General features: G+C 48.3%; 1 protein-coding gene across 3 annotated transcripts in view; it reads left to right on the forward strand.

Annotated features, from left to right (window-relative positions):
* RBM19 (RNA binding motif protein 19) overlaps positions 1-24,508 on the forward strand; it is a 189,046-nt gene that overhangs the window by 103,934 nt on the left and 60,604 nt on the right. For all 3 annotated transcript variants that reach the window (XM_069081714.1, XM_069081715.1, XM_069081716.1), the window contains exon 22: positions 10,365-10,470. In XM_069081714.1, coding sequence (XP_068937815.1) covers positions 10,365-10,470 — 106 coding nt within the window. The remainder of the gene's footprint in view (positions 1-10,364; positions 10,471-24,508) is intronic.

Below are 24,508 nucleotides of genomic sequence, written 5' to 3' on the forward strand. Positions count from 1 at the left end.
CATATTTGAGACAGAATTTGAATTCAGGTCCATTACTCTATCCACTGTACCACCTCACTGACATATAAAAATATGTTGATGTAATTCTTTAAAATTTTCAGAAGACTTTTATACTCGTATCAGATCCTCATTTAAGAGCCAGGGCAAGTCACATTACCTCTAAAATGAGTGTAATGACCACAGCCAACTTCAAAGGGCTGTTGGGGGCGGGGGCAACTCTTTGGAAACCCCACAATGCCATAGAAATGTGAGTTGTTGGTAGTATATTTTGGTCACACCACAGGCATGAGCTAATGCCCCTGGCAATGCCCACTGACTCCACTGCATGAAATAATTTACTGGCTGATGTTGCCTAAAGCAACTTATCTGTCAATGTGCATTGATTCAATGCCTACTCTGTGTGCAAAGGATACAGAGAAACAATCCCCACGTGCTCTCAGAGAGCTTATATTCTGTAAGCCTGAAGGTATGTTATTCTCAAACACAGAGGTGGCCCTGGCCTTTGCCCAGCAGCCTTTTGCACAATCTTAGCCAACTTGTTGAGATACAAGAGGAAAAGTGCCACCTGAGTTCATTGTTGAGTCCACCCCATTCTGGACTATCAAGATGGCTTTGGGGTTTGCTTTCCTATCAATATATGAATCTTCAACTAGATGGTAACCACTGTGGTTATTTAAAGGACCCATGATCTCAGATATGGGGATCTCTCTCCACTTACACCCATCAATCTTCCATCTTTCTTCTTGGTTCTAAAGGGTGGGACTGAGAGCAGGGAGTGTGAGCTGAAGAGGAGCTGATTTAGGCAAGACTTCGGCCCAGCTAGTAGAATTATCCCATGATAGAATGAGCTGCTGCCTGCCCCATCCTACCCCTCCCCTATTTCTGCTGCTTAGTGGGTGTCTTCTGGCTGGATGACCGCCTACTGACTGTGTTGTGGAGGGGTCTCTGTTCTAACCAGGTAACCAGAGTGGTCTCTGAAGTCCCTCTAGCACTGTATTCTGTGACTCCTTCCACAGCCCCGCATTGAGCATAGATGACCAGTGTGTTGGCGGCTTCCCTCTACTTATGTTGGTGTATGAGGAAGTGCTGGCACCGTCCATCTTTTACCCCTCACTCCTTCTATGTGTCCAAGCTGTTGCTTGACCTCCAAAGCTCATTACTGGTAAAGACATCTGTGTTTGCTCCAGGAAAGGTGGAGAGCTCATTTCCCAGTAAAAACCTGTTGACTCAGCCCCCCTCGATTGTTTTCTTGCCTTCTTTCTTTGCCAGAAATAGACGTAACTCCAGCAGGAAAAAAAGAGGAAAACTAGGGGAAATGAATTGATTTTCCCTCTGTATCCTTCCATAGACTTGGGATTGAAAGGGACCTTTAGGATCCTATCAACAGTGGCTATCACAGGCACTAGGTAAAGACTGTAGGGGACAGGGAACTCACAGCTCGCCCCCCACTCCCCGAACCACCACGACCTCCCTTTGGAAGCCCAGGCCACTTTTAGACAGATCTGATTCGTTCTGACATCCAGCCTTAATCTGCCTCTACATCACATCCCAGGCTAAACAAGCCTCATCTCTCTTCCACAGGGAAGCCCTTCATCCATTCAGAGACTGTCCTCAGACCCTGCCCACCTGGAGCTGTCTTCTCCAGGCTAAACACTCTCAGTTCTTTTAGCCCACCTTCAGCTAGCCTGGTCTCTGGTCTAATGTCCCCATGGTTATCGTAGCCCATCCTGCTAATGGATTCTTTTCTCTGTGTGTGTGTGTGTGTGTGTGGTGGGGGAGGGGGAGATTAAAGATTGAGAAAGGAAGGAATAGTCAAAAAGAAAAGAATACATTTTCCCCCTGTATCTTTTCAGCTACTTCCCAGGCCTCCTCAGTGCTAAATATTCCAAACATACTCATATTATGAGCAAACCAAAATGTGCATGATACATCTTATGATTTTATGCTAACAGAATGGTGTTTTTTTTTAATCTCTGTAAGGAATGATTAAAAAATGTATATATTTCAACTTTTCCCAAAACTGGTTTTAGTAACTTCTGAAAGCTTTACATCCTCCCCCTGATGCACTTCACTTCCATAGAATTCAAAGTAAAAGGGACCACAGAATTTCTAGTCATCTTGAAGGGTCTGCTTAGCTAGAGGAGCTCCTGTCACCACATGTTGGTTTGTCAGCACCCGGGCTGTGGGGGGGTAACTGCTGTTGCCTGTCACCTCCCAGTACACGGCTGCCTTATCTCTAGCCGTTGTAGTAGTGAGGTTGGAAAGATGGGCTAGGGACAGTTCTCCCTCAGAATGCCTTTCTCAGTTTGTCAGCTTGGTTCCTAAGCTAGGTGTGTTTCTGTGTCTGTCTGACCAACAGAGATGGCTCTTCTGAAGCATCTTTCCCTATGGTTGACTAGAACATAAGCTCCTTGAGGGCAGGACTGCCTCATGCCTTTGCATCCCCAGCACCTGGCTGATAATTGGTTGCTAAGTGCTGAGTGAAAATCCTGCCTCAGGATTAGTCGATGTGTGACCCTTTCTGCCTACTATAAAAGGGGAACATTGATAGCACTTGAGTTCTGGGGTAATTGTGAAGATCAGATGAGACCTGCCTCAGTTTCTGCATCTCTAGAATGAAGGGGCCATACATGGCAGCCTCTCTTCTAGGTCTCAGTCTGTACTTGTCACTTTACGGGATGGGAAAAGAAGACAGAAGTTCTAGTCTTGACTGCTTGGTGGCCTTCAGACAGGCCTTTAGCACAGGTGGCTGTCTGTTGTGTGACTGACAGGCTTTGTGGGAGAGGGTGGTATGTGTGTCTGACCTCTCTCTCCGACTGTATGATGACGTCATTGAGAGCGGGACCACGCCTCCTATTGATTATTCCACATGATATAGGGAGGGAAGAATGCTGGAAACCGAGCCCAAGGTACCTTCCTACTTCGGCAGCCATGGAAAATTGAAATCAGAAAGACCAGCACCTCTTTAAAAAAATGTCAAATATTAATGTTTGTAAAAGCAACACCTGATCAGGAGCAGAGGAGAGGGCCCATAGGACATCTCTTTGTTTTGTAGCCACAGGAGAGAGCGAGCAGGGTGATTAGCATCAGAAGCTGAATCTGAACCCAGATGTTCTGCTTCCAGAGGCAGCGGCAGGGCCAGAAATGCAGTGAGTTAGTGGCACCTTGGCTTCTGTGAAAGATTCCAGCGTTCCAGGTGGGCCCCCTTTGGAGGTCCGGGGCTTGCTGTCACTGAGGTCTTCAGGCAGCAGCTGAATATCCACTTATGGCTGTGCTCTGTAGAGGGGCTGAGCAGCCGCTGAAGGTCCTTCCCTGTCTGAAGGGACACAAGTATAGCTGTGGCAGCTTATGATCATAGCTCAGCCTCCACTTGCCCGTTCATCAAATGGGCACAATCCTGCCCTGCCTATCAGGGTTAAATGAAATAACGTCACTCTCTCTTTTGTCCAGCTCCCACACACATGCCTCTAGTGGCCCCTACTACAATGGCCCCCATTTTCCAGAGCTTCAGTGATTCATAATCCAAGCTTTAATGGGGCACAGGGGAAATGTCTAAATTGTCCATGGAGCACCACTGCCTAGCCACCTCAGCCTCAAGGCCAGTTAGGGGCAGGGACCAGGAGAAGGATGGAGATTAAAGGGAAGGGAGAGGCTAGCCCAAACTGTTAAGTTTTGGGACAGCTAGGTGGCACAGTGAATATAACACCAGCCCTGGAGTCAGGAGGACCTGAGTTCAAATCTGGCCTCAGACACTTAACACTTACTAGCTGTGTGAACTTGGACAAGTCACTTAACCCCAATGTACCTTACCTTCCCCCCTCCAAAAAAAGACAAAAACTGTTTTCAGAAAGTACAACCTTTGGGGGCGGCTAGGTGGTGCAGTGAGTAGAGCGCCGGCCCGGAGTCAGAAGGACCTGAGTTCGGATCTGGCCTCAGACACTTAACACACACACACACACACACAAAAACTAGCCATGTGACCTTGGGCAAGTTACTTAACCCCAATTGCTCTCCAAAAAAAAAAAAGAACAATGTTTGGAAGTAAAAGTTTCATAGCCCTATGGGAGTGTGTGCCAATGCAGCAGCTCCGGGTGATGGGGGTCATGTCTGGTGGGATGTCATCATTGGAAGGGGCCATCCATTAGGCCACCCAGTCCTAACCCATCCCTGAAGAGGAAAGCTACTGCAAGGATTCTCTTCCCCTCTCCCACTCCTGTTTCCTCATCTGTAGAACAAGGGGGTTGGACTCAGATATTTACAGTGTGTTTGTTCCCTTGGACAGTGCGGTCACCATAAGGGAAAGGGGAAGAGCCTTTAGTTCTCGTCTAGAAAGCTTCTCCCCTCCTTGATGCTCTGGTGCCAGGTCCTCCTGCCTTGCCATTGATGTCCCTTCCTCCTCGGTGTCACTTTGTGTGCAGAGGGAGGTTTGTGTCACACCAGTACACCTTCTCCCGTGTGATGCTTCGGAGGTGTTAGAGTGAGAGGGTAGGAGTCAGGAGATGGGGCCCTGGAGAAGAAGAGGTCAAGCACCTTGGTGCCAGAATGCTTGGGGGAGGGCCTGCTGACAGCTGTGCACCTCCTCCCCAGTGCCAAAGAGGACACGCCACAGAGACAGAAGGACATCCCGCTTCCCCCTTCCCCCCTCACCCCCGGCTTCCTAGGAACTCAGCTTCTAAGGGTCTCTCTAGGCATAAAGACAGGAGAGGATTTGTGTGGCGTGCGCTTCCTCCCTTTCCAGGAGCAGAGCCCAAAACCCCAGGCAGGTGGGCGCCAACCCTCCCTCAATGCCAGTCCGATTTGCCAGCTCAAAATTTCCATGAAGTAAGGAAATCCCCATTCAGCAGCTACATCCCAAGCATTGTTTTTGCATTCCAGGCCTGTGTGCAAACATGATTTGCATACCTTGGAGTTGTTGACTGGAGGGTCTGGGCATAATTGGTTTGCAGATCCAGACAGCCCTCCCTCTCCCCCTCTGGGCACCTTCCACACCCCTCCCACTCCCCCCTCCATCACCACCACCTCCGCAGCCACCACACACCTCGAAATAAATTAGAAATGCGAAAACAATCCTGTTGTTGAAAACCCACAAATTCACAACAAATCATGATGGGGGGGGGGGGCTTGAAGGAGTAATTGGTGAACTGGAGGTGAATGAAATAATTGGAAAAGTGAGGTGTGAGTTTGTTACTGAAGTGTGAGCATGGTGGGGGAGGGAGAAGGGGGCATGTTTAAAGGCCCAGTATGTCCTCTTTATTCACAGTTTCTGATACAGTAATTGCTATTTTGTGGTTTCTATTATCCACACAGTAGGGAGTGTGCATCTCTCCTTCCCCGGGCAGGGAAGCCTGAGCCTCTGATGGGAGTCCACAGCCTCCCTGTTATTTTACTTACCATCTCTCCCTTCTCCCATCTCTCCCCGTCTCAGGCTCTCCCCCATATGACAGTCTCCAGTCTCAAGGTGACGCAGTTCATAGTGAGCTTCCTTCAAAGCCCTCCAGTGCTCCTCTTAAAAACTGTTTCATAGACCTTGCTGTCAGATAAGAGCGTAATCATGGATGGTATTTATGTATCGTTTATCTCCAAGGAGCTCAGCCTGCTTTATTTCTCTCACCAACTCCACCCCCCCCTTTTCATTTTTAATTCTCATTTGGGGTTCCTTTGAAAATGATTACCATTGTGCTCTGTTGTCACTTTTTTCAGATAGGGAAAGTGAGGCAGGGTGACAGGCTAGCCCAGAAGCATTCCATTGAGGGAACTGTCAGATTCAGACCAGTTCAGTCCTCTAAACATTAAGAACCTCAAAATGCACTCTGGTTCTAAGAAGACATAGTCTTTGCCTTTAGGGAGTGTGTGTTCTGTGAGAGGAACACAAAATGGCATGCATGGTTTGGAGTCAAGGAGGTCTGGATTCGACTTCTGTTTCAGCTCTCTACTGACTCTCTGTCCTCCGGCAAGCCACGAAGCATCTCTTCCTCTGTATAATGAGGGGGGTGGACTCAGCAGCCTTTAAGATCCTCAGCAGCTCTAAATCTACACTTCTGTCTGTGGCCACTGATAAGTGAACACAGGATCATTTGATGAGGGATGGAAGAACTGCAGGGGGACATTTTTAAGGCCATCTACTCCAATTCCCTTCCCCCTCACTCATTTTCCAGACCCAAAAACTGAGGCCCAGAGGTGAAGTGATTTACCCAAGGTCACAGGGGTAGTAGTAAGAGGCACCTGGGCCCAGCACCACTGGCTCCATTGTTCTTTCCATAGGAAGAGTGCAGTGATAACCAGGACACTCGGGAAGGATGGGTTTCCTGGGGGAGGTGGTACCCAAAACAAGCCTCGAAGGGATCCAGGGAGTCCAAGAGGAAGAGGGAAGGGACAGACAGTCTGAGCAGAGAAGTCTCATGAGGAGAGAGACGGACAGCAGGGCTGAGGGATGATGGGGATGAAAACTGCTATGTAAATCTATTTCGGTTTTGTATCCCCGTGACCAAGCACTTGGTGGGTGTTTAATAAATTCCTGAGTGAGCAAATATATGGAAAAAAGAAACACATACGGAGCACCTACTGTGTGCCAGATACTGTGATGAGTGCCAGGGAAACAGATTTAGAAAGATAGCATCTCTCAAGGATGGCGCCCCGACTGGGGAGGTGATGGGGAGGGACCCTTGTTCTGGGGGCCTGGCTGAAGTAGCCATGAGGCTGGTGTGCCTGGGCTCAGTCCCCATTCACCTGGATTGGAGCCGAGGACAGAAGCTGCAGAGATCAGTGGACTGGTTTGTTTCCTCCCAGGCCTGGGGACTGGGTTTAATAACAGCAGTAGTGGTGATAGTAGTAACAGCGATAGTGATGATAGCTGATCTTTCCAGAGCTCCTACACTGTGCCACACACTGGGCCAAGCACTTCACAGATACCCTTTCATTTGATCCTCACAACAGCCCGGGATGGCGAGTGCTGTTATCACCCCTCTTACAGAAGAGGACACTGAGGCACAGGCCGCGGAAATGACACGATAGACAGGGGTCACACAGCTAGATTGGAATTCCAGTCCTCCTGGCTCCGTATGTGAGATGGGATTGCTGGAACGACATTGTGAAAGCCGTAACAGCGCCCACCCCCTGGGAGTAAGGGGATGACTGCAGCCTTACGCTGCCAGGGAAATAGAGGAGAATTTGGGGACGGAGGCAGTCCTAACAATCAGGGCGATCCTGCGCCTCCAGTGGCCTTCACCCTAAGGCAGGAAGCTCTTCCCTAAGATGGCATTTCCATTCTCCCAGGTGCTATTTATTTCAGCCTTTTCCCTCTAGTGCTGTTCTTGGTAGGAAGGGGAAAAGAGTGACTTCCCCAGGCTCTTGAATTCTGTCCCTAGAAAGGGACCAAGAGACTGGAAAAGAACATAGAGGACATCTCACCCAAGCCCCTTATGGACAGCAAGCAGGCCCAGAGAGAGGAAGGGGTTTGTCTGTGGTCATGTCACTCACTTTGGGCAAGGTGAGGGCTGGAGACCCCCAGTCCCCTGTTTTTAGACTCCCCAGATCTTCCCCCCAATCTGCCCATCATCGGCTATCACCAGACCCCCTGACATCCTCCAATTCCCCTTCTTCAGGGGAAACAATCCCAGTTCCTTGAGACATTCTTCAGCATACCTCTTTCCAACCTCATAATTATTTTCATTGCTGTCCTCTGGACCCTCACCTACTTACCATGCATGGCATACCAGCTGCCTGCTGTGTGCTGGATCGAATGTGGAATTAACCGACAGGCACCCCCTTTATGCAGACATGCAAAGACGTGCAAGCTTGGACCAGCCTACCAGGCTCTGGCCTGGGCTGGAAGGAAATCTGCCTGTGGGAAGTGGAGATTTTCACTAAAAAATGAGAACTGCAAATTACAGCTAACTCCACAAATACTGAGTCAACTTGTCTGGCAGCACAAATTTGATGTGAACTTGAAAGCACTGGAGTCAGGAAGACCTGAGTTCAAATCCAGCCTCAGGATCTTACTAGCTGTGTGATCTTGGGCAAGTCACTTACCCCTGTTTGCCTCAGTTTCCTCATCTGTAAAATGGGTATAATAATAGCCTCAACCTCTCAGGGTTGTAGTGAACACAAATGGAAATGCTACAAACTGTCAAGTGCCCTGTAAATGCTAGTGGGTTGTGATATGAGGATAATGGGCCACAATGGAGGGAGAAGAGGGCGAGAGGATCCGGCACCCCAGCTTTGGGGCCCACTTTGATGACTGCTTTGGCAGTGCAGTCAGATCCCTATGGCTGGCGACTCTCCCCATCCTCCGTGGCAGTGGGGACACGCCCCAGGCAGGCGCTTGCAGGAAGGATGCCAAGGCTATGGCCCTTAAGTCCCCTCATCTCCCTGAGCCTCAGTTTCCTCCCCTGTCAAGTGAGGGAAGGCTAGACCAGGGACTGTAGAGGTCCCACCCCAGCTCCAGGTCTGTGATTAGGTGAGCCCTCCCTCAGTAATCCCCACGATGGATGAGCCATCTCCAGATCATTGAGAGTGACCTTCCTGAAAGCAGAGGTGCTGAATTAATTGGAGTCCATCATCACAACCACACTTCTGTCTTTAGGTGTGCCCTGATTGTGACATTGTTAATTATCACAAGGGCAAAGGAAGACCATTTGGGGTGGTGGGGGGGGCAATTATTTACTTGAACTCGCCTACAGAGGCTCTTTTAGAGCCATGGGGCTTCCACTCCAGCCGCCCCCCCACCCCCTGTACAAAGGCAGGACCAGGCAGGGAGGGGTGGGGGCTGGCAGCAGAAGAGGGAGGCAGGCTGGGCTGGGCTGTGGGCAGAGTTGGCCATTAGGTGGCAGAATAAAGCCAGTATTGGAGGGCCTGGGAGCCTGCATCCGCTTGACCTCCCGTTTCGATCCCCACCCCATCCAACACTGCCGTCCCTGGCAGGTCCTCTCCTGCCTCCTCAGCCCTCCATCCTCCCCCGAGCCCATGGCCGGCTCCCCACCGGCACCCCAGATAAAGCCGCAGCTGGGACAGCCCGGCGGGCTGCATCCCCAACCCTCCCTCTCCCTCCTGGGGACGCTTCTGTTATTTTGCTGTTGCTTCCAAAGAAGAAGAGAGAAGGGTTGGGGGTGTGGGGGATGGAAAGGAGGGCGATGGGGAAAGCTCAGAGGAGACGTGCAGATTCATTTTGAGGATTCATAATGCTACATTTACACACCATACTGCCTTAGGAAATTGGGTAGATAGATGCCTGGTCATGCTGGCAGTACACTGGGTTAACTCTCTGGATTTAGCTTATATCATTTCATGAGAGCATTTATGGCCTTTACTGTGTTTATTCCCAATCGCTCTTTGGCCCTGCAGCATCTCAGACTTGTGTGTGTGTGTGTTCCTGTGTGTGTGTGTGTGTGTGCATGCACCCACGTGCACACAGACGAGTGTGTGTAGATTTTCAAATAAAATAACAAATCTCTTCAGATGCCATGTGCATTAAATATTTATTGCCTGCAATTTGTGTGTGTGTGTGTGTGTGTGTGATAAATGGACATCAGAGGGGATTGGGTAGGGAGATGAGAGAAGGCAAAGAAGAGGAGGGTCTTGGGCATCAAGAGCTAATGGGCCTTTTGTCCTGGAATTTCTGGAGATGGGGAAGGGAAGGGTCAGTGGCCGTGTTTACCTTTGATTCCATTCGGTTCCAGCCAAGGCCCTGTGCTCTCTGGAGTTTTGTAACTGGCTTTGGCTTCAGGGCCCTAACAGGAAAACACAGGGTGAGAAGGGTGTCTGGGGTTCGACAGGTGGGCCATTTGTCAAGGAGCTGCCTCTGTGTCCCAAGCACTGAACGCACCCCCACCCCTTTCCCTTTTGCAGGGGAACAAAGCCCCATCACTCCTCACTAAATAGAGGCCATACAGGCCATGCCCATAGAAGCTGATTTAAATACTAGCTCCCAGAACCCCTGGCAGAATTGCCTCAGACCTAGACCCAGTGTGCAAATGAGAGGTCTCCAGCCCAGCGGTACAGATGCCTTCTGAGCTGGAGTATGCTCAGAGAACCAGGTGCGCTAATGTGTATTTACCACAATGGGGGAGGGAAAGGCCAGGTTGGCAGGAGAATCGGCTTCCTGCTTGTCAGATGAACTGACAGGGCTCCCTCCTCATCTACTGCTTGCCCTTCAGGACCTGGGCAGTGAGGGGGGATAAGGGGCTATTTACCCCCACAGCATGGGCCCACAGAGAAGCCATGTGTGGTGTTCTGCAGGTAACTTGGAGGGGATTAGCTTGGGGGAACCAAGGTCCCGCCCTCTCTTCCTCTTTTCCTCTCTCCCTCCCTCCCTTTCCCTTTTGAGTTGTTTGATTCTTAGACTCCTGGGTGTTGTCTTTTGTTCCTAGCACCTTCGGGGAGCTGAAGACAGTCCGTCTGCCAAAGAAGATGACGGGGACGGGCCCCCACCGAGGGTTTGGCTTTGTGGATTTCTTAACCAAACAAGACGCCAAGGTGAGCTCACAGCTCCATGCCCTTCTTCCCCATCCCTCCATTTTTCATTTACAGGGGTTTCATTAAGCTCCAAAGGATGCTGTTCACGTGGGCTATTTGAAAAGAAAGCATGGCCTCCCATGACAAGGTATGGTCCCAACCACGTTGGCTTTTTATGTTTTCTAGCATGATGGGCTTAATTTCCACAAAAGCTGTAGATGAGAAGGCAGTTTCCTATTTTACATGTGAGGACCAAGACAGAGATATCCTGGTATGAGTGGCTTTTCCCGGCCCACCCAGATCATTGGTGAAAATGGTATTGGAAACCAAGACTTCCAGCCAGACTGGCAACATTCCCCAACGTAGTTAGGTTGACATATCTGATATTATCTCTGCTTCCTAGGATTATTGAGGTCTTCTTTGCTCTGTAGAAAAATTTGGAGGTTCCAAAGGCAGCACATTCCACTGTAGAACAGTTCTGAGGGGCCTCCTACTCTAGGTCTCTGATCCTTATTGTTAAGAGTTTCTCCCAACACCCATCCTAATTCTGCTTCCTGGCAATATCTGCCCCACTGCTCCTACTTCTTTCCTCGGGAGCAGGATCGAGCCAGACTAAAGTTGGGAAGGAATAAGGCCAGCCTTTTAGGAGAGGCCATTTCTGGCCTTCCTTTCTTTCTCTGGGATGGGATTCACGGAGGTGAATCCTGCAATGCCTGTGCACCAAGCAGAACTGGATTTCAGGAGGCATGACATACGTGCGCCCACACACACTCAGTGCAAGTGTCTGTGCACACGTACCTTCGAGAGATCGACTCTCAGGGGCCTCTGCAGAGTCAGAGCCACTGCCTCCTTTTTCGCCTTAGAGTGAGCCAATCTGCTTGAGTTCCTGTTGGGCTTCATCAGCCGCAGCTTCTTGCTTGCCGTGGGTAGCAGATGAACATCTGGCTGAACAGCGGCTTTTGGGGGTGAACAGCTGTCTGAGCTGCTGCATAGAGGAGCCAAGCATTTGCTGACCACTCCGTGCCCTGGCTCAGGGGGCCACAAGGAGGGAGGAGGCCCCAGGATGACGGGAGCCCAGGTTCTCAGCCCAGATCTGCCATGATGAGGAGTCTTACCTTGGGCAGGCCGCTTCACTTCTGGTCAGTGAAAGGATCAGTGATCTCCAAGTCTTCTCCGGGGCCGGCCGTTCCACTCTGCAAAGGTCCCTCCTAGTGGTGATATTTGTTGTTCAAGATCTCTTCTAGCTGTGACATTCTGTGTGCCAAGGACCCTTCTGCGTTCTGATAGTCTGTTCTTCAAGGTCCCTTCCAGCCCCTGACATTCTGCAGTTCTAAAAAAGACATTCTCTTTTGTCTCAGAGCAGTGACTCAGCAGCCCTCTGGCAAGAGGGGCTCCTGAGAGCCGGCGCTCCCCCCCTGGCCCAGCTGTGGGAAGCAGGAAGGTAGCTCTGGGACCCATCTGCCGCCTCTGTAGGCTGGCCGTGAGACCTGGCAGGGACGTCAGCATGGAGCCGTCAGCAAGCCTTTCCAATAGCCTTGGTCATCTTCACTTGTGGCTCAGAAACTGGAATTCAAGGGCTTGTTCTGTTGACGTTTTCCCAGTGTTCATCCAGACATCTGCTCCTGTTCCATCTTGTCATGAGACCTTCCCTTGGCCCCACTGATTCCGACGAGCATCAGGAGAGTCTTTCTATAGGGCAGCCACTCCCTCTCGGGCCAAGGGGAGCCAGGGAGGCCCAAGGCAGGGTCACCTTTTGGTTTAATTTGCCCTGCTCTAGAGGTTTTTCAGACGTTGCCTCAGCCACTCATTAATTCTACAAGAATATTGGGTAGTTTTTCCTTCTTTATTTCCACATTACCTTGCACGGAGTAGGTGTAACTACAACAAAAGTGGGTTGAATTAGATCACAGAATGACAGAGTTGAAGAGACCTCAGTGACCATCAGGTACGGCTCATTGCCCTCAGGGCTTGCCATCTTTATTGGAAGGAGTGGCACCCACCTTCGCTACACAGCAGCCCCCACTGAGTTGTCTTCTCTGAGCTGAACTTGCCCCCCAGACTCATTCAGCAGATCCTCATGTGGTGTGGGCTCTCACTGGCCTTCATGTCTTCTTCCAGACGCTTCTGGACAGCCTCTCAATTCAACAGATGCCTATGGGAGGCATATGTGAGGCATGGGGCTAAGGGCCAGGAATACTCAGTACAACAAAGACAAGTCCCTGCCCCCAAAGATCTTACACTGCCCGAGGAATGTGTCACAAATACAAAGAAAGAAGAGGAAGGAGAGCAAAATGAATTGAGGAAGGATCTGAAAAGGCCTCGTCTAGTACAGGGCATGAGAGCCGAGCTTCCAAAGAAAGCTGTGGTGCTAGAAGGTGGAAGATGAAGTGCCATGTTTGGAGGCCCGTCAGTAGGTAGACTCTATTAGACCGAAATGTAGAGACAGAGCAGTACTCCATGTAGACACGTGTCATGTGAAGTGGGGCCAGGCTGAGGCGGTGGCATTTCTTCCTGGAGGCAGCAGGGAGCAGAGGGATGAGATGAGCTAATCCAGGCCTTGGGAAAATGATTTTTGTTGCTGGATAGTTGGGAAGAACAGTCAGCATGTCGTTGAGATTGTCCAGGGGAGAGAGAGTCCTTCCTAAAAATGAGCTGCCCGGAGCTGATCATAGAACCTCTTGTGATTTTATTCCTGAATCGTTGGGTGCCTGTCCTTGCTTGGAAGAAAGGACAGGGAAGACTCATCCCTCTAACTAACCGTACTTACTGCTGAGTAGTTAAATAAATCTTTGGGGGAGCTGCTCACTTTTCAAGTCGATAGGCTGAAGGAAACTAGCCCCAAAGATGCTTCAAACTGTTTTTAAAGGGGAAGACTTGTTGACTGCTCAGCTTAGTGTCTCCAGCTTCCCATTTTTCCAAAGCTTAAGTAAGTGTCTGAATTGAAATGTCACTTCTGATCTTTGCAGGGGAAGTGGGGTCTCAATCTGAAAAAGTCAGGGGAGCCTTTGCTAGCTTTCATTAAGGGATCTTGGGGAATTTCCATAGTGTTCAAGTCCTTTATTCTCGTTCCGAGGTGATCCTACGAACATTATTTCCTGAGCCCAGCATTCTTTCCTCACAAAGATTTGCTCTGTATTGGTTTTATGGGAATGGCCGCCCACCTGGCCCCATCCACTCTTCCCCACCTGTGTGTGCCTCTGGGTGCCACAGGGAACAAAAGCAGTTGAAGAGGGTCTTGCAGTCCTGTCTCTAGCCCTAGGGGAGAGGGTCACCACGCACCCTCTCTCAGCATTCGATAGCCAATAGACGTGGTACCTCGTTACACACCATCACAGCAGCATCTCTTCACTCTAGGGCCAGATCTGATTGCTTTGGGCTTGGGTTCCTTTATACAGCATGCCTGAACAAGCTGGTCTTCCATAGAGTGAGGACCCACGGTGAGTGCCTCACTCCTGGAAAGATTTGTTTGCTCTTTTTCCTCCTCTGGAAGCCTTGGTTGCTTTTTCTCTCTCCTTCTCTGAGTCTGTCTGAAGAACTTGATTGTCTTCTGAGTGGAACATTTACCGCTCTCCGATGACCCATAGAAAAGCGCACTGCATATTGGTGAATAGAACTCTGAATATTGTAAATATCTAGTTAGCTCTAGGGCGGGAGTGGATTTGAAGAGGGAGCATCAGACTGCGGAGACATTGGGCTAGGAAGCAGCAGAGCTCTTTTTCTGTCAGCAGAAGGAATTCCATAAACGCCCCTCTGCCGGAGAGCTCCAGAAACCATCCCAGCCCCTAGGCAGTTTCCCTAAGATCCTCTTCCCTAGCTTCTTCTCCTTGCATGGATGGCCTTTGGGGTCAAGGACTCGGCCCAAACCAGGACCATGGGAAATTGTCCTTTGTACCCCATTTGCATTCCTCACTAAGCTCATCCTCCAGTGGCCTGCTTCTGTCCTCTCTGACTGGAGTCTCTCAGGTGCTGTCTTCTGAATCAGTTGATCAACAAGCATTTATTGAGTAAGCCTAATGTGTTCCAGCCAAAGCATCAGTGGCTCTGAGTCCCCCAGCAGAGCTAAGTAATGCTCAAGAAGGGTACCCTCAGGGATAAAGGGAAGAGGAAAGAAATGGGGCCCATGAAAAGAGGGAGCTTAGGGGCCAACTACCTCACTTTAAAGATAGGGATTCAGAAGCCCAGAGATCACGCAGGTTAAATGTCACTGAGCCAGAATTCAAACCCAGATCCTTGTCTGACTCCAGATCCAGAACTCTTTGCAGACTCTGATGCCCTAAATGAGATCTGAAAAGAACCTTAGTGATCATTTGGGCCAGCCTCTTTCCACTCAAGGAAACTGAAGGCTAGAGAAGAGATAAGAGTCACACCAAGCATGGAGGTCCTGACTGCTGGCCTAGCATGCCTCCTGCCCCATTGCCTGCTCCTCCCTTCTTGCTGAGGAGCTGGCGAGGCAGCCCCAGCCTCCGAGGATGACCACTGTCGCCAGGCTGGCGCTCTGATGCCTCGCCCAGTGAATGCATGGATAGGCCTGTGTTTGGGCATCTGTATTTGGTTGTCAGTATACGTATGTAATCTCATCTGACATAAACCATCGCCTTGCATTCTCTGGGTGTTATTGTCCCCGTTTTACAAATGAGGAAACTGAGACTTGGGTGACATGATCGACCCCAGATCCAGCATTCTTTCCAGGAAGCCCCTCATTCCCATTCATGTGGTGCAGCAAGTCCACAGACTGCCTGGCATTGCTCTAAATCCCCATCAAGCTGGTTTTCCAGCCTTTGTTAGGAATTTGTTCGAGTCGCTGAGCCTCTAGGACTCAGTTTCCTTATCTGTAAAATGAAACGGTCGACCATTTGAGGTCCCATAAGTCTTTGAGTCCACAAGGAGACAGTTGTAAAGCTAGAAGTGATCTCAGAGGCTGTCTTGTCCAGCCACCTTCTTTTACAGATCAGTAAACTGAGGCCGAGATTTGCCCAGGCGCACACAGATAATCAGTGACTCTTCTCTTCCTGTCCTTTTATTTTTGTGTTGTACTTTGGAAGCCCTCTCCAGTCGAGGCCTCCAGGCCTCCCTCCCCACAGAATGCCAGCGTCGGGTTCTATCACCAACCTGATCAGTCCTGGCTGTGGTGGGAGGCTGCAGTGACCGGGCAGCTGCCTAGAAGAGCAGCCCATCACCAAGGCTGGAAATAAGCTGCTCTCCTTCCTCGGAGGGTCTTGTGCTTACTTATCTTTATAAATGTTGTATCCCCAACACTTGGCAAAGGAAGAGAGAAGGAGAAGGAGGGAGGCAAGGAAGGAAGGAAGGAGAGAAAGAAGAAAGGAAATAAAGAAGGAGCGAGGAAGGGAGGGAGGCAAGGAAAGGAAGGAAAGAGGAAGGGGGAGAAAGGAGAGAGGAAGGGAAGAAGAACAGAAGAGAGATGGTGTCATTTTTCCAGGGTCACACAGGTAATAATAAGTGGCATGAGTAGGGTTTAAATCCGGATCCTTATCCATTCTCTCAAGGCAGTCATGCTGGCGAGTAGCGCACTGCCGTAGGTTTGCTCATAGCTTCTCCCTTCCACATTTCTCAGCACCCTTTTTATATCTCACAAAGAGAAAAGTGAAATCCTCCGGCCCTTGTGGAGCCTGTCTCTTTTTTCTCAGTGCAGTCCAAGGAATCAGGAGGGCTGGGTTTGGAGGCCAGGGTTCCAGCCCTGGCTTTGCTACTCACTCTCTCTCTGTGGCCTTGAGCACATCACCTCGTCTGTGGTCTCAGTTTCATCACTGCTCCTCTGGCCTCTTTGGATTGGGGCTTCCCAGCTTTCTAGATCCTTTGGGAATAAACCACCCACCTTGGGGGGACCTGTGGGATTGTGCACGCTCTCTCCCACTGCAGCTTGCAGCTCTTCTGTGCTTTCACAGACCCCTTCTTCCCCTGCCAGTCTCTGGTAATGAGCCTATTGGAATTTGACTGGGCTGGTCCATTTGGCAGGCACACACTGGGCCAGTGATCAGAGCCCTTCCAGCTAAAGAAGACCCCTCCAGACTTTGTGCTCTGCCAGTGTAGCCTTTAAGGAACCCTTGGTCACCTCCATATCATGATGGGAGGCATTGAAGATGAACATCAGTGGAGGGAGGAATGGGCCTAATAGCCCTGGATTCTAAACCAACATTACATCAGACAGTCTCCCACCCTACAGAAAAGGTTAGGCTAGCAAAGCTTCTGAGGGAGGCTGTGTGGCTGGCTCCCAATTGGGAGCACCAGCCCCCAATGAAATCTACCCTTGCCGTCATACACAAGGGGGTGGGTGATGGTGGGGACAGCCTTCCCTGCCCCCAGGAGCCTTGGCTGAATCATCTCATTGTTTCTGCTTTCCCCACATTCCATTGGGCTGCACCCAGAGTAGAAGACAGAGGCAGCCATGCACCTACCCAGCTTGCCAGGCTTTCTCCTAGGTGAGAGGGGATTCGGGAGCTAGGTGGGTCAGTCTGTTGGCTGGGCCACCCTGTTTAGAAGCCAGCCTCAGGCCTTTGCTCAGAGAGGCGTGGGCAGTGAAAAATGAAAGGAGCATGTGGACAGGAGGGAATATAGAGGAAAGGACGGACCCCCAGAACACAGGGGAAAGAATAGTCATTCTCCGTCATGTGTGCCTTCCCTTTTTTTTCTCAGTCTTCGTTCCTTTGTACTTTTGCAGTTACAGCTGTTTTTATTTGCCTCGGCTGCTGTGGTTTTAAAGGCCTATTTTCACATGGAATGTTATCCAATTAGTAGAGCAATGTGTTGGCTTAAATAAACACTCGGGAGGGAGTCGGCAGTAGGGAGACGGGACGGCTGTTTGCATTGGCAGGAAGAGCTATTCTGACTGTGGTAAACAACTGCAGCTTTAATTGCAGGGTCTCGATGGTTAATTTATACTTCCTCATTTCTCACTTTTCTGCAGTGCGATGGAACGGGGGAGCTCGGGCTGGACGTTGCGTCCCAACGTCCTAGCCAGGCTCTGTTGAGATGGTGCTGGGGTGTGTGGGTGGGTGTATGTGTGTGTGTGTCTTTTGGTCAGTCCAATCCCGCATATGTACATTAAGCACCTTCTATGTTCCAGACACCTTGCTAGATGAACACCAGTCCCTGTCCTCAAGGAGCTTTCTGCTTAGGGTCAGAAAAACCCTTGCTAGAGAGAGCATTTCTATGTGCAAAGCCTTGTATGGGGCATTATGAAGAAGCAGACCTAACCAGCCTGCCCTCAGGAAGCTTACCCATGAGTTAGAAATCACTGAAATAGCTGTTGTGTCTCTCTTCTCATAAATAATCAACAACAAGGAAGAATAACTAACAAGTCCCAAATTTGGGTTCTGTTCACACTTTTTAATTAGCACCATTTGTGTATGTGAGTGAACAAAAATGGATTTGAATGTCTGGTCTTGCATTTCATAGCAGAGACTCAGGTTTGGCCAGCTCCTTTGTAGACTGTGTCCTGTCAACAGATCCTAAGTTTTAAAACACTTTAAGTTTAAGGCACAAAACAGTACAGATATGGGCAAAATGTCCATTTGTTAATGACTGACATAATCTCTGCCCATTTCCTATCTGGGTGTTAGCTGCCCTATCTCCAGAGCACAAAGAAAGGAGGCTAAATTGTAAGAATGGGGATTTAGGTTGGTGTCCCTTTGTTCCTGGGCGGTCACAACCAGAAGAGATGTCCATGGGAAGCTGAAGGGTCTTGGGTGAGAAGTAGTCTCTCCTCCTTGTGGCCTTGAGAACTCCCTGGTAGCATCACTCTATTTACAGCCTGGTATTGCTGGTGGCACTTGTGAATGGTGTTGGTCTTGGAGTCACAAAGACCTGAATTCAGCTGCCACCTCTCACATTTACCCCTGAGAGACCATGGCAAATCACCTAACCCTCTTGATGCTCTGGCACCTCCTGAAGGTTTAACTCCGGAGTTCCAGATAGACTATGGTCCACACTGATAGAGAACATCACCAGAAAAATCAGCTCCTTCACTTAGGATCAATGGTCGTGTATCCCTTGTATTTCCTCAACTAGAGGCAAGGGATAGCCCCTTAGACCTCTTTAGAGCCTACTCTGTGCCTAGAACTATGCCTTATACCTAGGGAATGCTCAGTAAAAACTGATTGATGGTTCATTAATTGGTGATTAATGATGTTTAATTCCCTAGCCAGAGAGCATCAGTGTTGGTACCATGACCTAATATCTGGGCCACAGCATTAGACCCAGAAGACCTGGGTTCAGATCCTGGCTCTGCCAGTAGCTCTGTGACATTTGGTAAGTCATATCCTCTCTCTGGGCCTCAGTTTCCACATTAGTCAAATGAAGGGACTCAGGTTCAAGCAAAACCCATCCATAAAATGAGTGCTTGCTGTACTGAATACATTCATACCAAGAAAATACTCAGAGGTATCTGCCTCTTGCTTCAGCATCAGCACCAGTGCCAAGAGAATGTAAGTTAATTGAGGACAGGGACTGTTTTGCTTCTGTTTCTGCTGTTTCTTTTCTTTTTCTTTTTATCTCTAGTTGCTAGCATAGGACCCCAGCACATAGAAGGCACTTAATGAAAGAGGCAAATATCCCCATCCCCACTTTTCAGAAAAAGCCCCTGTACTCTTTCAGGCCGAGTTAGCTTCACCTCTGTCCTGACCACCACAGCCTTGTTGGCTGAAGAGAGCTCTCTGGCATCCAGCCGTAGCTGGGACTGCACCTTACTGGGAGATTAGCCTCAGATGGTATTTGCTGGGAGTCAGACTTATTCAGAGTCCTGATGTTCCCTGGCCAGGACAGCAGAAGCTCCTTTATTCACCATCAGAAAGGTTTGGTGTCTGGCCATCATCCTGCATCACAGGGATTCTTGGATGGCCACAGCAAGGGCTGCCTCAAGGACGGTGACACTACAGATCCCTTGGGGGGAGGCGGAGAGTCAGCAGGAAATCAGGTACTTCTTCCAGGGAGCTTCCCAGCTGTCTCCTAATCATTATCACTCTTAGGATTATTGTCTTAAAGCTAGAAGGGACCTCGGAGGCCATCTAGTCTGGCCCCTCCTTGTGTGAAAACTGAGCCACAGAGACTCGGTAAGCAACCTATTCACTTTCTTGTCCAATCCAGCATTTATTTAACACCTGCTGTGTACAGGACCCACAGTGCTGGACACTGGAGGAGATGCACAATTTAGATAAGGGGCCCCCTGCCTTCATAGAGCTTACAGTCTTATGGACAAACAACTAAAAGAACAGAGTAGTACATGATGAACCCGTCAGAAAACTGAAAACTAGATTGCCACACAAGGTCCAAAGGGGAAAGCCAGTATCAGCTCGTTGGAAGCAGTGGCCAGGGAAAGCTTCCTAGAGAAGGTGGCATTTTTATTCTCCATTAAAGGGGGAGAGGGGGTGCGAGCCAAGATGGCAGAGTAGAAACAGGACCACTGTGCAGCTGCTGCTCCCACCACCTCCAATACATGTAGAAAAGTGACTCTAAACAAATTTTGTAGCTACAGAACCCACAAAGTGACAGAGAGAAATCTCCTGCTGAAGGCAGCCTGGCAGGCTGACAGGAAGGGCTTATCACAGTGCTCTGGGAGCCAAGCACAGTCCCATGGGAGCCGCGAGGTTCTGGCCCTGGGGTGTCCCTGACCAGCGGTGGCAGAAGCAGGCTGCAGGAGAATGAATCACCAGCGGCTGTGGTAGTTTCTAAACTTCTCAAACCATAAACACCCAAAAGAAAGTAAAAGGTCAATCGGGAACTCTGTCTGAACAGAGGGGACAGAAGAGTGCAATCCAGCCCCTCCCCCTGGGATGAAGTGGCAGAGGTAAGGCAACTGCAGCTGCTGCCATGTGGCTGTTTCCAGAGCTCCTAGCCTGCAGATTGTAGAGGGACCAAGCAACCATTCAGAGGTTTAACCTGCTTGGATATGGATCGCAGTCGTGGGTGGTGGTCCTGGGCTTTGTGGCCAGTGTGCCAGAGCTTGTGGGGGCTGTACAGAGGGCACCCTCCTAATAGCTCCAGCAGCTGTGAAAACCCTAACGATTTGGGACATAGCTCGCTGCAGTCTGGAGGCAGAGTTCTACCATGGCAAAGAGCTCAAAAATCAAGTAATTGACTGGCAAGATGAGCAAGCAGAGGAGGCACAAACAGACCAGAGTATCCTTTTTGGTGACAAAAAGGATCAAAGCATAGAGCGGGAGGAAGACAGTGAAGTCAGAGCTCCTGCATCAAAAGCCTCCAAGAAAAATACGAACTGGTTGCAGGCCATGGAGGAGCTCAAAAAGGATTCTGAAAATCAAGTAAGAGAAGTGTAGGAAAAATTGAGAAGAGAAATGAGAATGATGCAAGAAAATCATGAAAAGTGAGCCAACATCCTGCTAAAGGAGACCCAAAAAAATACTGAAGAAAATAACACCTTAAAACACACTAGATCAAATGGCAAAAGAGGCCCAAAAAGCCAATGAGGAGAAGAATGCCTTAAAAAGCCAAATATGCCAGATGGAAAAGGAATTTCAAAAACTCACCGAAGAGAGTAATTGTTTCAAAATTAGATTGGAGCAAATGGAAGCTAATGACTTTATGAGAAATCAAGCTACTATAAAACAGATCCAAACAAATGAAAAAAAATAGAAGGCAATGTGAAATATCTCATTGGAAAAACCACTGACCTGGAGAATAGATCCCAGGAAAGATGATTTTAAAATTATTGGACTACTTGAAAGCCATGATCAAAGAAAGAGCCTAGACACCATCTTTCAAGAAATTATCAGGCAAAATTGCCCTGATATTCTAGAACCAAAGGGCAAAATAAAAATTGAAACAATTCACCGCTCTCTTGGAAAAGATTCCAAAAAGGAAACTCCTAGGAATATTATAGCCAAATTCCAGAGTTCCCAGGTGAAGGAGAAAATACTGCAAGCAGTCAGGAAGAAACAATCTGAGTATTGTGGAAACACAATCAAGATAACACAAGACCTAGCAACTTCTACATTAAGAGATCGAAGGGCTTGGAATATGATATTCTGGAGGTCAAAGGAGCTAGGATTAAAACCAAGAATCACCTACCCAGCAAAACTGAGTATAATGCTTCAGGGAAAAAATATGGTCATTCAATGAAATAGAGAATTTTAAAGCATTCTTGATGAAAAAACCAGAGCTGAACAGAAAATTTAACTTTAAAATACTTGAAGCAAGAGAGGTATGAGAAGGTAAATAGGAAAAAGAAATCATAAGGAACTTATTAAAGTTGAACTATTTACATTCCTACACAGAAAAATAATTGTAACTCATAAGACTTTTCTCAGTATGAGGATAGTTGAAGGGAATATATGTGTGTGTATGTATATATACATACTTATATACATATGTATAGGAGAGTTTATGTGTGTGTGAATATATATGTATGTGTGCATATATATACGTGTATACATAGAGGGCACAGGATGAGTTGAATATGAAGGGATAATATCTAAAAAAATAAAATTAAGAAGTGAGAGAGGAATATATTGGGAGGAGAAAGGGAGAGATAGATTAGGGTAAATTATTTCATATAAAAGAGACAAGAGAAAACTGTTACAATGGAGGGGCAGAGCAGGAAGGTAAAAGGGAATGTATCAACCTTACTGTCATTGAATTTGGTTTAAGGAGGGAATGACCTATACACTCAATTTGGTTATCTTAAACAAGAAAATTGGGGTGGGGGGGAGGAGGTAAGAGGGAGGATGATACAAGGAAGGGCAGATTGGGGAAGAGGGTCATTAGAAGCAGACACTTTTGAAAAGGGATAGGGTCAAAGGAGAAAATAGAATAAGTGGGGGCGGGATAGGATGGAGGGAATTATAGTTAGTCTTTCACAGTATAACTACTATGGAAACGTTTTGCATAACTACACATGTACAACCTGTATTAAATTGCTTATCTTCCCAGTGGGGGTGAGTAAGGAGGGAGGAAGGGAAAAAATCTGGAACTCAAAAGTTTTAAAAACAAACGTTTAAAAAGTTGCTTTTTACATGCAACTGGAAAATAAGATATATAGGCACTGGGGTATAGAAATCCATCTTGCCCTACTAGAAAGTTGGGGGGGGGGATGAGGGAGGATATAAGAGAGAACAGATTGGGGGAAGGGATATTCAGTAGGCTCGCTATTTTGGGGTGGGGGTAGGGGAAAGATGGGAAGAAAAATTCGTAAATCAGAATCTAGTGGAAATGAATGTTGAAAACTAAAAATAAGTAAATAAATTGAAAATAAAATAAAAAATAGAAAAGTCAAAACAAAAAGAAAGGAAGGGGAAGAGATTCTAGGAAATAGCAAAGGTACAGAGAAGCATGAGAGTTTTTGGGGACAGGGATTAGGAGAGCAGAACATTACCTAATTTGCTTAAAGGAAGAAAATAAGCATTTATTAAGTGCCTTCTGTGTTCTAAGTACTGTGTAGGTGCTTTACCTATATCTCATTTGGTCCTCACAACAACCCTGAGAAGTAGGTACTATTATTATCTCCACTTTACAGATGAGGAAACTGAGGCAGGCAGAGGTTATATAGTAATAATAATAATTGCTAACATTTATTTAGTGCTTGTTATGTACCAGACACTGTATTAAGGGCTTTACAATTTTCATTTCATTTGATCCTCACAAAAACCTTGGTATATAAGTGTTATTATGGTCCCCATTTTACAGATTAGTAAACTGAGACAAACAGATTAAGTGACTTGCCCAGAGTCACACAGCTAATAAATATCTGAGACTGGATTTTAACTCATGTCTGCCTGACTTTAGGCCCAGGGCTATATGCACTATGGCACTACCTCTAGAGGAGTTCCAGATTATGGTGGGTTTTTAATGCCAGGCAGAGGAGTTCCTACTTTACTTTATAGATTTTTTTGATAGTTGGATTGACATGACCTAGTCTCCTCATAAAAAAGGTATCATAGGAGCAGCCAGGTGGCACAGTGAGTAAGAGCACCGGCCCCAGAGTTGGGAGACCTGGGATCAGTTCTAGCCTCAGATACTTCACACACCCCCCCCACACACACACACACACACACAAAACTGGCTGTATAACCTTGAGCAAGTTACTTAACCCCAGTTCCTTAGAAAAAAAAAAAAGAAAGAAAGAAAGGTATTGTACATGTACACAGATTATTTTGGCAACTCGGAAAGATGAACAGAAGGAGAGGAAAGGGAGGCCAGACAAACTGTTAGAAGATCTCCATCACAGTGGTCTAGGAAGGTAGTGATGAGGTGTTGTATGGGGGTGATAGAGTTGGGGTTAGAGAGATGGTATCATAAGGACTTGGTAGGAAATCATCTGTTAGAGGCAAAGAAGAGAGTGAAACATCAGAGAGGTGACCCAGCCTTAAACTGTAGGACAGTTGAATAGACATAAAAAGTGAGGAAGAGGGTGGATGGTCAAGGAGATGACCCATGCTTCCACCCAGGAGATAGTATAACAGTAGCCCAGGTAGGAGGTGGTATGTAACGGTCCTCCTGGCACGAGTGTATAACAGTCCTCCAGACAGGCAGAGGAGTAAACAGAGCATCACACAGCTAGTTAGCAGCAGAGTCAGCAATGAAGCCACAGTGTTCAGCCACCTGTGCCCAGCCCTCTACTCTTTGGGCTAAAGCAGAAGAAGAAAAAAATGCCCTTGGATTTCTTGGGATTTGTGCGCACAGAATTTTCTTCCCCTGGGACATCCTACCTAGAGGTTCTTATTAGATGAAAGGTATTGGTAAAACAGGGGTGGGGAGTTGTAGACTAAGTGGTCTCTTAGGGCCCCTTCCAGCCCCGTCTAAGATCCTATGATCTGTGCAGGCTCTTTAAAGCAAGATGCCCAGCTCTTGGACTCATGTCTTGCCCAAGGTCTCAAATGGCATTTGTTTCTAGGCAAGGGAGTCCTTTCCCAGGGGAGAGCTGCCAAAGGTCAGAGTCAGAGCTGGGTTGGCAGGGCTCCTGTGCCTCCCCTCCACTTGAGAAATGGTCTCATAGGGACAGTCGCTTTCCAGCCTCAGGCTAGTCTGACTTTTTACTGGATTCCCTTCCCCAAAAACCAAAGGGCACAGTAGAATTTGAGAGCCAGCATGG

This window comes from Petaurus breviceps, unplaced genomic scaffold, assembly GCF_028583685.1.
Source record: "Petaurus breviceps papuanus isolate PSGF00001 unplaced genomic scaffold, PetGlider_PUasm1.0 99, whole genome shotgun sequence".
In the NCBI taxonomy this organism is placed as follows: Eukaryota; Metazoa; Chordata; class Mammalia; order Diprotodontia; family Petauridae; genus Petaurus; species Petaurus breviceps.